The sequence below is a fragment of the Chelonoidis abingdonii genome, chromosome 9 (genome assembly GCF_003597395.2).
Source record: "Chelonoidis abingdonii isolate Lonesome George chromosome 9, CheloAbing_2.0, whole genome shotgun sequence".
NCBI classification, from domain to species: domain Eukaryota; kingdom Metazoa; phylum Chordata; order Testudines; family Testudinidae; genus Chelonoidis; species Chelonoidis abingdonii.
Window position 1 is genome coordinate 79,295,861 of NC_133777.1, and position 15,009 is coordinate 79,310,869.

General features: G+C 48.9%; 1 protein-coding gene across 4 annotated transcripts in view; it reads left to right on the top strand.

Moving 5' to 3' along the window:
- RASL12 (RAS like family 12) overlaps positions 1-15,009 on the top strand; it is a 45,351-nt gene continuing 30,342 nt past the window's right edge. For 2 of the 4 annotated variants that reach the window (XM_032766001.2, XM_032766004.2), the window contains exons 1-2: positions 12,894-13,391; positions 14,251-14,376. In XM_032766001.2, the coding sequence (XP_032621892.1) occupies positions 14,259-14,376 (118 nt within the window). In that variant the 5' untranslated portion in view covers positions 12,894-13,391; positions 14,251-14,258. Of the gene's footprint in view, positions 133-12,893; positions 13,392-13,677; positions 13,879-14,250; positions 14,377-15,009 lie in introns of those variants that run through there. The other 2 variants (XM_032766002.2, XM_032766003.2) reach the window with 2 other exon arrangements.

Here is a 15,009-nt window from a genome sequence, read left to right on the forward strand (position 1 = left end):
CTGAGATCCCCGCTAGGAGAGGAGAGGTAGAAAGGCTGCCTCCGCAACATGTGCCGCTGGACCCCTGATAGCTGGGAGGAGCAAACGCAACCTGACCCCATTCCCGCAGGTACATCAGGAGCCAGCTGTGAGGTGAGAATGTATGACAGGGCCGCCAGATGTGTGGGTGTCACGCTTGGTAGCTTTGTAGCTGCTGCTTGCACCTCAAATCTGCTTGGGCTAAGGAAGCAGCTTATATGCAAGATGCCAGAGGGAAAAGGCAATTGTTAGAGCAGGGGTCCACCGCTATTTCACCACGTGAATTTGAGCAAATCGCTCACCTCATTGCTCTGTGCCTCAGTTTCCCCATTGGTGAAATGCAGATGGCAATAGTTAATAGTAAAATGCTTTGAGATACCCTGGGTTGAAAGTTGCTGGGCAGGTGCAACTTATTGTGAGTTATTGGTTTGTCGGCAAAGCTTTATATCTTTGCTGTCCAGTGCCTCCCTTTCCCTGTGTCTCTTGGTCTCCAAGATCGGTTACTGACCACTCTGTTCAAAGTGAGAACACTCAGGTCACTGTTGATCAGACGGCTCATTCCTTAACCATTGTCATGACCATACAACACCCTGGTACATCTAGTGTGCTATTAAACGGAGTCCATTTGAAAACCATGCTTCATGGTTAGCACAGGGAGACTGCCCCACCGCATGAGAAAATATCTGTATCCAAGAAGCTCTCCGTGAGTGGGCAGTCTGCAATGGTTGTGTCTATAGCCCACCTGAGGGGATGGTCCTGAATTGCTGCGTGGCAGGAGTGTCTGCCTACCAATCACAGTCATGACCTAAGCCAGTACCTTTAACAAGCACTGAAAAATTCCCTCTAATGGGATAAAGAGGGATGAGCAGCCTCATTCCCCTGCACCCTCTCCCAATGCACCCTCGAAGACACAGCCCTTCCCTCAGGTGGGAAAGGGGCCTGGAGAATGCGATTGTCAAACTCCTGGATGGAAGCCAGCGGTTAATCTCCTACCATGAGACAGCTTGCTGCAGATGCAGCCCCAGACCCCTGGGGGATTAGCGGCGTCTGTAAAGATGCAAAACCCGGATGTTCTATTTTCTAGTCCCCAAAACATGGGGCAGAGGAGTGGGTAGAAAAGCCAACTCTACCCCACTCAGCACACGTGATCTGGCCATTCCTGGAGGCTCTGCAGAGCCCTGCATGTACAGTTGGGTGCCTCTGAGTAACATGGTATTAGTTTCTTATGCTCAGAACCCACTGGGTCCTTGCCAGAAGAGAGCTGGTGCATTAAAAATAACAGCTGTTTTCTCTTCTCCTCAAACAACTTCTATGTCTTGTTCAGGTTGCCATGGAAAAAGGCATAACAGGGATCCATCAGACTGGCTAACAGCTGGAAAAGGGGCAGCTGCCAAAAGCTTCCTGTTACACTGCTAAAATCATGGCTATAAAAAAGTCTCAAACTGAAACAGACCAGAAGAAAGGTTGTGTGTCCCCCACCACCCTCCCCGGAGCAGTGTACAAAACAGGGAAGAGGCTTCAGGATGAACACTTCCAATGTTCTATAGTGTTTTACTCCGGAATATAATGCTGCCACATGAATAAATATTAGAGCCGTGCTGGGGAGCTGTCTGATCTGATGAGAGAGGGACAGAATGGGAAGTTAGGACTCCTGGGTTCTAACCCCAGTTCTGCCACTGTCACCTTGAGTGAGCTGCTTAATCTCCCGCATCTCCTTAATTTGCATAAAAGACAAGTGGCAGAGACGGCCCCCAGGTAATAACCCCAGAGCAGAGACCTTCCCCAGCTGGTGCAAAGCAGACACGAGGATTCTCTGCCACTCCCCTGCACAGCCTCCCTCGCACAGGCATGCTGGGATGGGTGCAGGTATGCGTCAGAGATGGTCGGGGGTGTATCTGTCATGCTCTGCATTCCAGCTATGCTGAGCTATAGGAAGCTGTGATGAGTTAAAGCAGATCCCAGGGTTGCTCTAACTTACCCTGGAGTCCAGGCAGGCTCCCAGCTATGCTCAGAATCTGGGGGTTGGGTGGAGTGTAAAGGTGGCTTGGAACTATCTTTACCCCCTATTGTGGGCTGCATAGGCTGAAAGGTGCAGTTCAGAATCTGGTCTCCCAGGTCTAATTCAGACCCAGTGTAAGTGGATGTAAAACGGTTTCCTTGTCTTCAAAGCAGCTAGCTAGAATGTCTTACCCACCACAGAGGGTAGTTGTGGGAGTTAGATCATATTTATCAGCTGGTTTGGGAGTCTCAGGTGTGCTTACTACAGGTGGGGGAGGGGTGGTTTTTGTTTTGCTGTATATGGTTCATTGCCTTTCGGGCCCATGGTCTGAATGGGATGCTGCTGATTGTGTGCACCTGTTCCTGCAGCTAGGCGGATACTGAGCTCCAGCCAGGCGGAGCAGTGACTATTTATATAGATATATTACACGGGAGAGCAAGGAAAGTGCTTTTCTGTGGCCAAGATTATTTGGAACATTCCTTTGAAAAGACAAACTGGTGCCTGGCCAGAAGCAATAACCAGGGGAGCCGAGCAGCTGGACTGAACATTCCATGGCAGCAGGTCAGGAACAAGAAAGGATGGAAGGAGCAGGGGGCGTCAGGTTCAATCGCGCTGATGAGACCCCAAGGTAATGTCTATGTGGAGGTGGCTGGACGTTACAGACTGGGCTGGCTGGCTTGCATGCTTTAATCTGTTAAAGGTTTACAGTGGTTAAATCAATGACTTATGGGGCATCCGGGCATATTGGCTCTGCTGCACAACAGCACAATGCAGTCTTTATCTAAGTAGAACTGCTGGGAAGAGAACGAAGGGACTCATCTGAAGATGCCTTCCTGGGCTGCTGTCCTTCAACCTTCCCTTCAAAGAAAAAGAAAAAAATCCCTCCCTCCAAAAAAGAAATCAAATCTAAGGAACAGCAGGACTTTCTCATATCACTCCAGCTTGGAACGTCCACATAGGCAGCAGAGCAAATGTTTGCTTCTTAGCAGCAAAAAACAGTGTTCTGAGTTGACTTCCATTCATCCAGGAGGCTTATGATGAAGCAAGGTCCATCTTATTAATAGATTTAAGGCCAGAAAGGGAATCATTCTGATAATCTAGCCTGACTTCCTGCATAGCAGAGGCCAGAGAATTTCACTGAGAAATTCCTGTGTCAAACTCAACAAACTTGTGGCTGAACAAGAACATGTCTTTGAGGAAGATGGCCAGTCTTGGTTTAAGACCCCAAATGATGGAGAATTTCTCACATTCCTGGTTAATCTGTTCCAATGGCTAATTATCCTCACTTTTTAAAACATGCCTCTTATTTCCAACATCAGGAAAGTGAGGCTAAGCAGGAGGAACTAGAGGTCTGATAAATAGAAGGATTCTACTATCTCTGGAGGTGGCAATAGCCTCTATCAAAGATCTTCCTCTCTCTGGAGAAGCAGCGTAGAAATTGTTCACATGATCCTGCTGTTTCTTAAATGTGGGATTAGCTGCCGATCTCTGACCCACCACAGGCCTCTCTTGTCCAGAGGGGGCATTCAGCAGTCTCTTCTCTATTGTCTTCAGAGGGAGTAGGGAACAAAATGCTAACCACAAAGCCACCTTTAACCTTCCTCAAAGTTCTCTGCTGTAGCAGAACCTGGTGGTGCATGTCATAGCGTTTGTATCTGGTTAAAAAAATGACACTTCAACTGACCAGTAGCCACAGTGGATCACATTTCCAGCCTCATCTTGTGCACTATCCTGCCCAGTTTTTCACTGTTACAGCATGTGCAGAACGGGATGCACACCATTTTACATGGGGAAATGTGTTATTTGGAGGTGACACAGGAGCGGATTCATGCCTGGTTTTATACATATAAAGCTTTTGACACCGGAATTGCAATAGCTGGATGTGCAGCTATCAGTCCAGGACCCTCCCCATTTTGGAGGGTTCTGATCTGAATCCCTGAATCCTAGGGGATCTTACGTCCCTGTCAGATCCAAAAGGAATTTGGTTCTTGGTTCAGACTTGCATGCAGCCAAAACTACATGAGACACAATCTTGCCAGAACGGCTCACAAAATTACAGCACAGTTGAATCCAAACCCCAGCACTGCTACATTAGGGTACGTCTACACTGCACGATTATTTCGAATTAGCTTAAACCAATATTACAAAACAGATCTAATAAAATCGGTTTAGCGCGTCCACAGTGGGATCCCGAAATCGATTGTTTGCGTCCATGGTCCAAAGCTACCATCGATTTCAGGAGCGGTGCACTGTGGGTAGCTGTTCCTCAGCTATCCCATAGTTCCCACTTCCGTGTTGAGAGCACAGTGCCTGATGGGGCAGAAAACATTGCCCCGGGTGGTGCTGGGTACAGCCTCACCCCTCCCTTTGTGAAGGCAGCAGACAACCCTTTGGCGCCTTTTTCGCGGAGTGCATTGAGCAAACGCCATAGCACAGCAATCTTTCCCTTTTTTTTTTCACGTGGTGGTGGGGGGAAATAAACTGAGGAGCTGTTCCCTGAACCACGCCAGACACTGTGTTTGAACCTACAGACATTGGGAGCTCAGCCAAGAATGCAAATAATTTTCAGAGACTGCTGTGGACTGTGGGATAGCTGGAGTCCTCAGTACCCCCTCCCTCCCTTCATGAGCGTCCATTTGAGTCTCTGGCTTCCCGTTACGCTTGTCACGCAGCGCTGTGTATCCTGGAGTTTTTTATTCAAACGCTTTGGCATTTCGTGTTCTGTAACGGAGCTGGATACAACAGATTTGTCTCCCCATACAGCGATCAGACCTAGTATCTCCCGTACGGTCTATGCTGGAGCTCTTTTTCGATTTCAAACTGCATCGCCAGCCGTGCTGATCAGAGCTCCACGCTGGACAAGCAGGAAATGTAATTCAAAAGTTCGCGGGGCTTTTCCTGTTTACCTGCCCGCTGCATCCGAGTTCAGATTGCTGTCCAGAGCGGTCAGTGCTGCACTCTGGGATGCCGCCCGGAGGCCAATAACGTCGATTTCCGTCCACATGAACCCTAATCCGAGTTATCACTATCGAATTTAGCGCTACTCCTCTCGTTTGGGAGGAGTTCCGAAATCGATTTAAGGAGCCGTTTAACTCGATATTAATGACGACGTCGTGTGAACAGATACAGCGTTAAATCGGTATATCGGCCATTAAACCGATTTAAAGTCGCAGTGTAGACCTGGCCTTAGTCTCCTCTGTAGCCATTTAACGGAGACTTCCTGTATCTCTTTACATCATCAGATCTCCACCTCATTTCAGATTATAGATGAATGACAGATCTTTCCCACCCCAGCCCTCATTTCTTAACTTCTCTCTCCCATTACTACCCGTATTTAACTCTGTAAAGCAATCTTGGGGAGATAGTTTTGTATGACAGACGCTCCGGTTTCCTTCTCCAGCCCTGTAGCTCGAAACTTGTACCTACCATCCACAGGAGTTGGCCCAATAAAAGCTGTTCCATCGCCCATCTTGTCTCTCTGATACTCAACAAAATAGTTGTGTCATGAATGAACACGCTCAACGTATTGACAGCCAGATTCCATGGCTTTGTTACATTATTCTAATATATCATAATTTACGCTCCCCAGCTTGTCAAAATCTTTCTTCTCTCCCTGAGCAGCATTATGTCGCCGTTCACAAGGTCTATCTGCACTGAGAGCAGTGGATTAAAGTTGGATGATGGTAGGACCTGTTAATCTATTAGGAGAACAGCTGTCTGGTATGACCCCCATCTGCTGATTTGTAGCATGTTGTTCAATGATTCAGAATTTGAAACAAATACCTGGTTGATTACAAAAACCATAAGGCAGATTTTCATAGGGTCATAAATTCTAAGGCCAGAAGAAATCACTGTGATCATCTACTCTGACCACCTGCATAACACAGGCTCTAGAACTTCCCTGAAATAATTCCTGTTTGAACTAGAGCTGATCTTTTAGAAAAACATTGTGTTGTTTCTGGTTGGGGATCCTGCTATGCAGAGATTGTAACAATCTTATCACTTGCCACCAGCTTGGTTCTAGTCTTGGTCAATTTCAACCCAAAGAAGATGAAAGAGTTGGTTACAACAGTCATAACTCCAGGTCACGTTAGTGTAAAACCAACAGACCCCGGTTGTTGGTGGGGAGAACTGAACATGGGACCTTGGGAGTTTATTGCATGAGCCTCTACTGCATGAGCTAAAAGCCAGCTGGCTCTTAGCTAAGGCTGTAGAGGAGACTCATCATCTCTAACTGGTTTCGGTGCCACTAGATGGGACAGAACACCACACCCAGGAGGTGTGTGTATTACTCTGGCCCTGGTGTTAAAGGTCCACCTAGTGAGGGAGAAGCCTGTGTACTAAAGAGAACCAAGTGCTATTGAAAGAACATGGGGAGAACTCAGATAAAAGCCAAGGATGCCCCAAATCAGTAGAGTCAAAGCACAAAGCGAAGTGAGGGTCAGAACAGCAAACTGTAAAAATGGCCCCTGCTTTCTCAACAGCTCTGACCACCTTTTGCTTGGATGGAGCCGAGAATCAAAGCTCTCTGATTTTAGCAGTGAGGTTGGGTGTGTTTTTCAATTTGTCATCAGCCGGGCACCTCTTTGTGCTGTGGCATCAGGTTCCAGCTTCTGATCATGCACCAACTTGCCTGTGACTCCCCTTGGAGCACATTTACATTGTGGCATCAGACACGGAGGACAGAGAAACTGCTGTTTTTAACCTTCATGGGCACCCGCACCCCTGCCATGGACAGCAGAATGCAGTGCAGTGATTCCACGTGGCCAGGTTAATTTTGTTTCTGGAGGGGCATGAGATGGCAGATGCCGTGTTGGGGCCTGATCCCGAGAGGTGCTGAGGACCACAGCTCTCGCTGCTGTGCTGACAGCAGTGGGGAAGATAGGGCTCCACAGCAAATCAAATATATGGAAAGATCATGGGAAGAGCAATGAATTATGTTCCACCCAGGTAGTTCCTCTGATCACAGTTAAAGCTGGGATGGTCCCTCCCCACATCCTGCATGCTCTTTACTAAAATAGACGTGTGTTTTAACTGGCTCCTTTGCTGTGGTTTGGCATCTTGTGCACCAATCCTATTTTGTGAGTCAGAAGAAATATGTATGGTCTTTCCTATGTGTTGCTCGTGTGTGCCCATTCCATAAAGAACTGCACTGCTTCCCATGGGGCAGAGTCCTCCACTGGCTTCAGTGCAGCTCTGCTGATTTACATCAGCTGAGATCTGGCCCGGGAGCTGGCTTTCAGTGAATTAAGACCCTTTGAGTCCTTTAAATAATCGCTTGCGGTCGAGGTCTGTATTTACTGTGTAATTTCACCCAAGTGATCTCACTGCTGGACGTTATTTTTAAAGTCACTTGCAATTTTTTTTTTTGTATTATTAACCCAAATACCAGAACAGCTGGGACCCAGAGATACGATCTGTGTTGTGATAGGAAAGCAATCAGAATAACAGTGCTACTAGTATATCAGTGGAGCGTAAAGCCCTCTTGTAAACACTGAGCCCAGTCCTGCTTTCACTGAAATCCATGGGAGTTTTGGAGTTAATGTCAATGTCACATTACCTGATGTCAAAGACCATTACCTACACACTTACTAAACATTCCTAATAATAATATTTAACATTTATATAGCCCACTCATGTTCAAAGTGCTTCACAGTCATTCCATGTGAAGGAGGTGAATACATTTTATCCCTGATGAATGGAGAAAGAAACAGAGGCAGTGAGGAGGAAGCAGCTTGGGCTAATGGCTAGAGCACTGGACTGGGAATCAGGAGACCTGAGCTCTATCCCTGACTCTACCACTGAGCTGCTGTGTGATCTTGGACAAATCATTGCACCCCTGTGTCTGCCTTGTCTATTTAGACTGCAACCCCCAGGTCTGCCTTGTCTATTTAGACTGCAAACTCTTTGGGGCAGGGGCAGCCCCAAGCACAATGGGGGGTCACTAGGTGCTGCTGCAATACACATGGTTAGTCACCATTTAAAGTGGCTTGCCTGAGAGCACCCCACAGCAGATGGGAATTTGGTAACTTCTGCCACGTGCTCCTTCATTCTTCCAGCCTGGGCTGCCTCCAGCATGCATTAGGAAGAAAGTTGGTTGGTTAGAAGCATCCTTTAGTGGGTCATTTCATTGTGACTTAATTTAAAGACTGATCTAAAGAGCGAATCTTTCACTCCCCCTGGGAATCCTAGGAGTTTTGTTTGTAAGATTACTCAGGCGATTTTGCAATATCTGCTATTCTGGTAAAATAGCTATATAAAGACATGTACCATAAAGTGCTATTTTTGCAAACCTGGGTTGCCAGATCTGATATCAGCACAGTGGAGTCTAGCTCATGTTTGCAGGCACACATGGGGCAAAGGAAAACATCAGGCTATTAGCGTCTAAAAGAATCACAGTTTTGGGATGTAAGCTAAACAAATTCCACCCTAGACCTAAATCCTCAATAACAGGGGAATTTTATGATGATCTTTGCAAGACCTTTTTGAATCATATAAATATTTACACTGCGCTGCCCCATGAGGTTGTTTTCCCCCTCGGCTTCAGGAACGATTAGCGCAGCTCTCTCATGCAGCAGCATCTCTGACATGTCGTCTTTGCTTTTGTTGCCCTGATTTATCTCTCCAAATACCTGGCAAGGGCTTGGGTTTGAAAAAACACTTAGCTGTGAACTGTGATTAATCTTAAACGCACGCAGCCTGTGTTTCCCAAAAGGGAAGGACTGCTAATGTCGTCCCCTTGGTCCACCTGTAGCAAAGTGGTGGCAGGGAATGGGCTGGGTGGGCTAGGGGTGCTAGGAGCTGTGTCCTTTACCCTGTGAGCTGTGCAAGGACCAAATGCAGCCTTGGTCTGTGGTCTCCCAGCATGCAAGGACTCGAGGTCCTAGCTGTGATAGAATCACTATCAGCACCATAGGGATGGGTTGATGAGCACTCTACACCTTCTTATAGGTGTTATATGCACTTCCCTACTGTGCTTTCACAGATCCTGGTCTAGATTCAATCCCTTTGCACTGGGCTAGTGCAAAGCAGCTGTAAACCAGTGAAGCCAGCTGGCTGGGCATTCCCCTAGGGCGAGGGCATCCCTAGATCATCTTAGAGTGGGAATACATAACACTTATACCCCCATCCTCTGGTGTAAGGACTGCGTTGCTCACAAGGCTGGGAGGAAGATGGCATGGCCAGAGCACTGCTATACTCTGGTAATCTCCAGTTTGCATAGTAGCCAGCTGGAGTGCTTTAGAACAGCACTGAGGCTGCTCTAAACTACGCTAGGGAGTGGGCCCAGGATCAGGGAGCTGCAAACAATAACTGTGACCCCCTCAACTGCACCTACCGCGAATTGGACACAGCAGAGCATCTGGGTCGTTGGCCCTGTCTCTCAGATCTGGTGTAGAAACCCAGGCTGTCCACCACAAGGTGAACAGATCCCTCAGACAGGAGGGCCCTCTGATGAATGGCTGTAAGTTTTGTCTTTACTGGCTACTGGCATGGCCACAGGGCTTGGGACTCTCAGCATGAGTCAGTTGTTACAAACGTTTGGCAAAAACCATTGCACAGAAGCAATACCACACAGGGGAGATGGCATGGCCTAATGGTCACTTGCCCTCTCTGAGCCTCAGTGTACCCCTCTCTGAGGTGTGTATGCGCTACTAACCTCAGGGGTGCTGTGAGGCTGAATTAATAAATGGTTTTGAGATCCTGAGGCGAAGTCACCAAGCGACTGCAGAGTCTGCTGCTGCTGCTTCAGGCAGCAGGGGGGTAGTCCATACCATGTTTTGGGGGTGATTGAAGTGGAGGCATTTCGGGGCTTGCGTTAGTTTCATTGAAGCCAATGGACTAGTTGTGATGTAAAGGTAGAGGGAGATCAGAATCAGCTCCTTTGACCTCCTGCTAGGCCTGGCACCTTTTCAGAAGGCTGCAAATCAGGTTGCTGCTCTGAATAGGACAGAGCGAAGCCGATTCACACCAGCTGAAGGCAAGGCTGTGAAAATGGACAGAATCGAGTGTGCTGCCAGGAAAGTGTTTTGGCCTGTGTTGTGTTCATTAACACATAGTGTCAGGGCTGCCCAGAGGATTCAGGGGGCCTGAGAATTGCTGCCGAAGATCCGGAGTGGAAGAAGCTCCAGGGGCCCAGGCCCCGCGAGAGCTTTCCGGGGCCCCTGGAGTGAGTGAAGGACCCTGCTCCAGGGGCCCCGAAAAATTCTCGTGGGGGCTCCTGCGGGGCCCGGGGCCTGGGGCAAAATGCCCCACTTGCCCTGCATAGTGTGAGTTTCAGGGTCTGGATTTGCAGCCCTTACTCATAGGAGCAGTCTCACTGGGCCAGATTTGGAGCTCCCTTTGGAGCTACTCCTGATTTAAGTAAGTGTGCGATCAGGACTGTTTGTCTAAAGACTGCAGGATTAGGCCCTGCATTAATTAGGCCTGGTGACCTGACTTTTCCAGTGCTTTGCCTGTTTATGTAAGGGCTTTGCTAACTGCACCATAAATTACAGTCAGTGCCAGTAATGGGTTGTAGTTAACGGGCGGGTGTTTTGATAAGACTGTTTTATGTGAGCTGCTAGAAGAATAAGCCATTTTTGCATGGGAGCTGCAGTAATGACCAGTTACCACATTTATTGAAATAGAAGTCAGTATAGAAAAATGACTGCTTCTATGGCAGTCCCAGCATGACCTCTGGATTCCCAGTACTGACAAGGAGCTAGCTGATGCATCTAGCTAATAGTATCACCAGAGCCTGTCTCCAAGGCACAGGCAGGACTGTTAGGATCAGAGACTATTTCTGGCAGGTTTAAAAATAACTCCCTTGTTTTCATGGATGACAATCAGAATAGTAACGCTGTAACGATGGATATTAAAAGAGAGCTGTTCGTCCAAAGGGAGCCCACAGCAATTTGCAAAGCAGGAGCCCAGGTCTGCATTCTCTCCCAATAAAATCCCTCAGAGCCCTGTGTGAGCAAGGCCATGTCTACATTCCGGGTTCCCAACTTGGTAATATTTAAAAACTGGACACTCCAGTCAGGGTGCTGGAACCTCCCCTGTCCCGCCTCTTCCATGAGGCCCTGCCCCTGTCCACTCCTCTTCCCCTTCCCCCTCATTGCTCGCTGCTTTTCCCCTCCCACCCCCACACTCGAGTCACCTGGCCACCCTATCTACATTACGGGAGCTATAGTGGGGTAGCTCTGGTGCCATAGTGAGGCTGGCATCACCCCGGAGTGTAGATGCAGCCTACAGCAATGCAAGGCATTTTTTCCCTCACGATAGGTAATCCACCTCCTCATGCGAGAGTAGCTAGCTCTCCGGAAGCATTCTTCCATCCCCCTAGCCACATCCATACCATGGCAAGGTTGGCATAGCTGCCGTGCTCAGGAGCGTGGATTGGTCATACCCCTGAGTGTTGTCACTAAGGCGACCTGAATTTTAGGCATAGACCAGGCCTAAGAATTGCATGACGGATTGCCAAGCAATCACATGCGTCTGTGTGATCCAACTAGACAGGGCCGGATCCTAATCTGGTATAAATCACCATAGCAACACTGACTTCAGTTTACACCACCTGCTCTGATTTACACCAGCTGAGTTTGTTTAGCTTTTGGTTAATGGCTTGAGTTTATTATTAGGGGATTTTTGAGGAGTGGAGGGGTTGCTTTGTTTTGCTTATTGTGTTGTTCCCGAGCAGGCCCTTTGGTTGGCAGACTCATTAGCCCCTCTAAAGCCTGCTGGAGCAGGGAGCTTTGGAGCTGACAGCAACAGCCAGTTGCTACAGCAACAGGCATTCTACAGATCTCTTACAGCAAATGAATGTATGGAAGCAGTGAGACCTAGTGGTTAGGACAGGGGGCCAAGATGCCTGGGTTCTATTCCTGACTCTGCTGGGAGTCGGGGGGAATTCCATGGAGTTCAGGGAAGTTGCTCTGGATTTTCACTGGCCTAAAGGGGAGTTGACTCAGATCTGCTGTGTTTGGTCACTTTCTGGAAAAAGTTGGCCTCTAACCTTCAACTAGCTGTCACATGAAAAAATATATAAACACCAGCTGAGCTATTAAACTGGGCCAGACGGATTCCCTTCCCAAAGTCTCTGAGATAGCTGAGACAACACTGCTGCTCACGTACTCTTTGTGTTATGGTAGCCCCTAGAGGCGCCACTCAGAGATCAGGACCCCTTTGTGCTAGACACCGGATATCACATGAATAACAAAAACCTGGTCCTAGTCCCCCCCGCCCCAACACTTGCAGTCCAGGTAAACCAAGTCCCACGTTATTGCTTATTTTCTTCGGATGCTCCGAGTTTATTTAGACAAGCACCCCCATAATTACCCAAGTCATTACCTGAGGACCAAAGCAAAACCTCCCTGGCTACTAAATTTCAGAAGGGATTTAAGAGTTGGAAGGACAGCCTGGTGGATAGCGCACTGGGCTACAGCTCAGGACACTTAGGGTGTCTCCCTAACTCAGCCACATACTTCCCGTGTGATCCTGGGCACCCTGATCTTGCCTGGGGTCTCTCTGTGTTTCTGTACGAGAGATGATCATGTAGTATAGACCCAGACGGAGCAGTGTGCAGTGGAGATGACATGATCACATATACATATGTATTTATTACAGAGCAACTGCACTTCCTTGGGTGGCAGCTGAAATAGTTGATAGGCTCGTGGGGAGCCATGTCATTTGAGGTGGGCTTGGAAAGAGGAGAGGGTGGGTTCCTAGAGAGGTTTTTTTCTTCTCCTTTTAACAGCTTCTTGCAGCCGCCCTTTATTAATAACGGAAGTATTAGTATTGAATGTGCTGCAGGCATGCTGTGCAGCGCAGGGTGATGCTGTAGTGTCTGGTGGGGGGTGGGAGCAGGACTGTAGCATACAGAATCCCCCAGGGGAACCACAAGCTGGTGAGTTTCTATCCCCTTTCACCGTGAGCCTTGGAGGCCTTTTCGGCAGGTTTATTTGTTTGCTGTGAGGAAAGTCCCCTGTGCTGATGGGAAATTGTATCCAGCGGAGCCTGAGAGAGGCAGCAGCTTTCCTTACAAGGAGTTTGGCTGGGACTCAGCTGGCGAAAGTTGCAGGGAGCCTGAGCTCTTTTCCTCCCTGCCTCATTCATTCACACGCAGGCTGAGGTCTGGAGCCAGCAGCTGTGGGGACGGCGCAGATGCTGAGTTCCCAATGATTCACTCGGTTTATCGGTGCCTGGTGGCTGGCTCGTTCCTCTGGATTCGGTGTGTGGGTGCAGCTCTGGCCTTGCCTTGAGGAGGCGTGTGCGTGCGTGCATGTGAGCGTGTGTGTAGGGAGCAAACCATGGATCTGTGGATATAAACAACAAAGCCTGTCCAGCAAACTCATCCTCTTTGTGTCCCTCATGAAAATCCAGCTCTGATTTCAAGGTTAGAGGACTAATTTATCTTCTGTTTCTGATAGCGGGAGGGGAGGGCACAGGGGTAGAGGTCAGTTGCAGCCTTGTCTTTGCAAAGCAAGCATCCTTTTCCGTGTGTTCATGGTGGGTTCAGTTGAGACGGGGTGGGTGGGGGGAATTGCAGGAAATACACAGCAAAAAACTTAACGTGAATTCTTTCCTGCAAGGAGGCACGTGTTGCGGGGAGGCTGCGCATTGCAGGGCCGCTGCTTATTTAAAGGATGCAAAAGAAATAGCACTCAAGAGAATGGTGAATTTTTTTTGTGCTCCTTTCCCACGACACTTCACGGCCCTGATTTCCCAAGCCCTATTGCTGTGCGCTTCTCCAGGCTGGGAAGAAGTTAGTGGTGCCCCGCAAGGGAGGTTGGAAATGACAGGTGGTGCTGAAGATGAGTTTGGTGCAGAGAACTGGGAAGGAGTTAGAAAGAGGAGGAGGGAGTGCCTGTCTCCCCAATAACGTACATCTCCCCTATGCTCTTCAGTCCCGTTGAGGCAGAGGTGGGCCTGGGGGGAGGGATAGCTCAGTGGTTTGAGCATTGGCTTGCTAAAGCCAGGCTTGTGAGCTCAATCTTTGAGGGGGCCATTTAGGGAACTGGGGTAAAAATCTGTCTGGGGATTGGTCCTGCTTTGAGGAAGGGGTTGGACTAGATGACCTCCTGAGGTCCCTTCCAACCGTAATATTCTTTGAGTCTATGATCTGTTGGGGGTGATGGAGCTGGTGGAGAGGATAACCCTTAGCACTTGCATAGCTCTGTAACCTGAGCTCCTCCCCATAGGGTGGTCAGTCTCCTTGTGATGCTCCCATGCTTTCTCCTTGCTCTCTTTGAAAGGCAAGAGAATGTCCTCGATGTTTGGCAAGCCACGGGCCACCCCCAGCACCACTGACCGTCACCTCCCCAGCCTGCTGCCTGAGTGCAACGTGGCGATCTTAGGATGTAGAGGATCTGGCAAATCAGGTGAGAAGGAAAGAATCACCGAGAGAGAGAGAAAGATGCAGCTGGAAAGAGAGAGCCCCAGGGCTGGGCTGAGAGATCTTGGGGTAAAACATGTTCAGCTCATGTTCATTTTAGGCAGTGCGGCCTAGTGGGTTGGGCACCAGACTGAGACTCAAGGGATGCTGGGTTCTATTCCTGGCTCTGCTACAGAGCTGCTGGGCGATCTTGGGCAAGTCACTTCCCTTCTTTGTGCCTCAGTTTTCCCATCTGTAAAATGGGGATTTTGATCCTTTATGAAGGACTGTGAGATCTACAGAGCAGTGGTTTTCAAACTTTTTTTTTCTGGGGAGCCAGTTGAAGAAAGTTGTTGATGCCTGCGACCCAACGGAGCTGGGGATGAGGGGTTTGGAGTGTGGAAGGCACTCAGGGCTGGGGCAGAGGGTTGGAGTGTGGAGGCGAGGGCTGCAAGGTGGGGCCAGGAATGAGGGGTTCAGGGTGTGGGAGGGGGCCAGTGGTGGGGGGTTTGGGTTGCAGGAAGGGGTTCTAGGTTTGCGGGGGCTCAGGGCTGGGGCAGGGGATTGGGGCGTGATCCACAGTTTGTAAAACACTGCTAAAAAGGAAATGTGCTATATAAGTTCTAGGCCTTGTTATTAT